Source organism: Pteropus medius, unplaced genomic scaffold (assembly GCF_902729225.1).
Source record: "Pteropus medius unplaced genomic scaffold, Ma_sr-lr_union100, whole genome shotgun sequence".
Classification (NCBI taxonomy): Eukaryota; Metazoa; Chordata; class Mammalia; order Chiroptera; family Pteropodidae; genus Pteropus; species Pteropus medius.
Window position 1 is genome coordinate 7,536,348 of NW_024342469.1, and position 717 is coordinate 7,537,064.

Consider the following 717-nt stretch of genomic DNA (forward strand, 5'->3'; position numbering starts at 1 on the left):
TTGCACTCAACAGAGTTTTACCCTGTTTATTAGACACATATTTGGTACTGAGAAGGAACGGAGAATACTTGGACCACAAAATGATCCAATTCTTCTAGACCATACAGGGAATTCTCAAATAAATTTTTTTCTTGGTGCTGTAGAAAAGTCCTTTACACTCATTTTTATGAGGGAAGGACTGATTCCCCCTCGGGAAGATAACTCATTAAGTTTTACAGACTTAAAAATCATCTTTATTTTTTTTAATTATAAAAATAGACACCCACTTATAAGAGAAAAGAAAAGAGAAGGAAGAATGAGGAGAGAAAGGTCTTCTGGCCTTCGACGAGGGTTGAGTCTGCCTGCGGAGCTTGCTGCTTGCTCCTATGAGCCAGCAGCGTATCAAGCATAGCAGCACTTCAGGAACAGTCATCCCCAGTGACTTCCTAGTCACGAGGGCGGTGGGCATCCAAGAACAAACGTTTGATGGCATCCACTAAATCATTCAGCCCTGGATCCTGTTCTGAGCTCTGTGCTAAGAACAGGTCCGTTCTGTTGATCTGTCAAGAGAGAAATTAGGAAGCATGGATTGGCTGGAAGCTGTGCCAGGAGGAGGGGAAGGGGAGGTGACCCTGAAAACGCTGGGACAAGAAATGAACCAGGTCGAGGAGGGCCAGCGAGGCCTGGAGGGAAACAGTATAGAAGGAAAGGGAGAGAAGGAAGGAACTGGACGCCATG

The 717-nt window shown here is 45.2% G+C and overlaps 1 protein-coding gene across 2 annotated transcripts in view; it reads right to left on the reverse strand.

The window, feature by feature from the left end:
- LOC120603008 (DNA dC->dU-editing enzyme APOBEC-3B-like) overlaps positions 1 to 717 on the reverse strand; it is an 8,649-nt gene continuing 7,932 nt past the window's right edge. For both annotated transcript variants that reach the window (XM_039863425.1, XM_039863424.1), the window contains exon 8: positions 1 to 539. In XM_039863425.1, the coding sequence (XP_039719359.1) occupies positions 426 to 539 (114 nt within the window). In that variant the 3' untranslated portion in view covers positions 1 to 425. The remainder of the gene's footprint in view (positions 540 to 717) is intronic.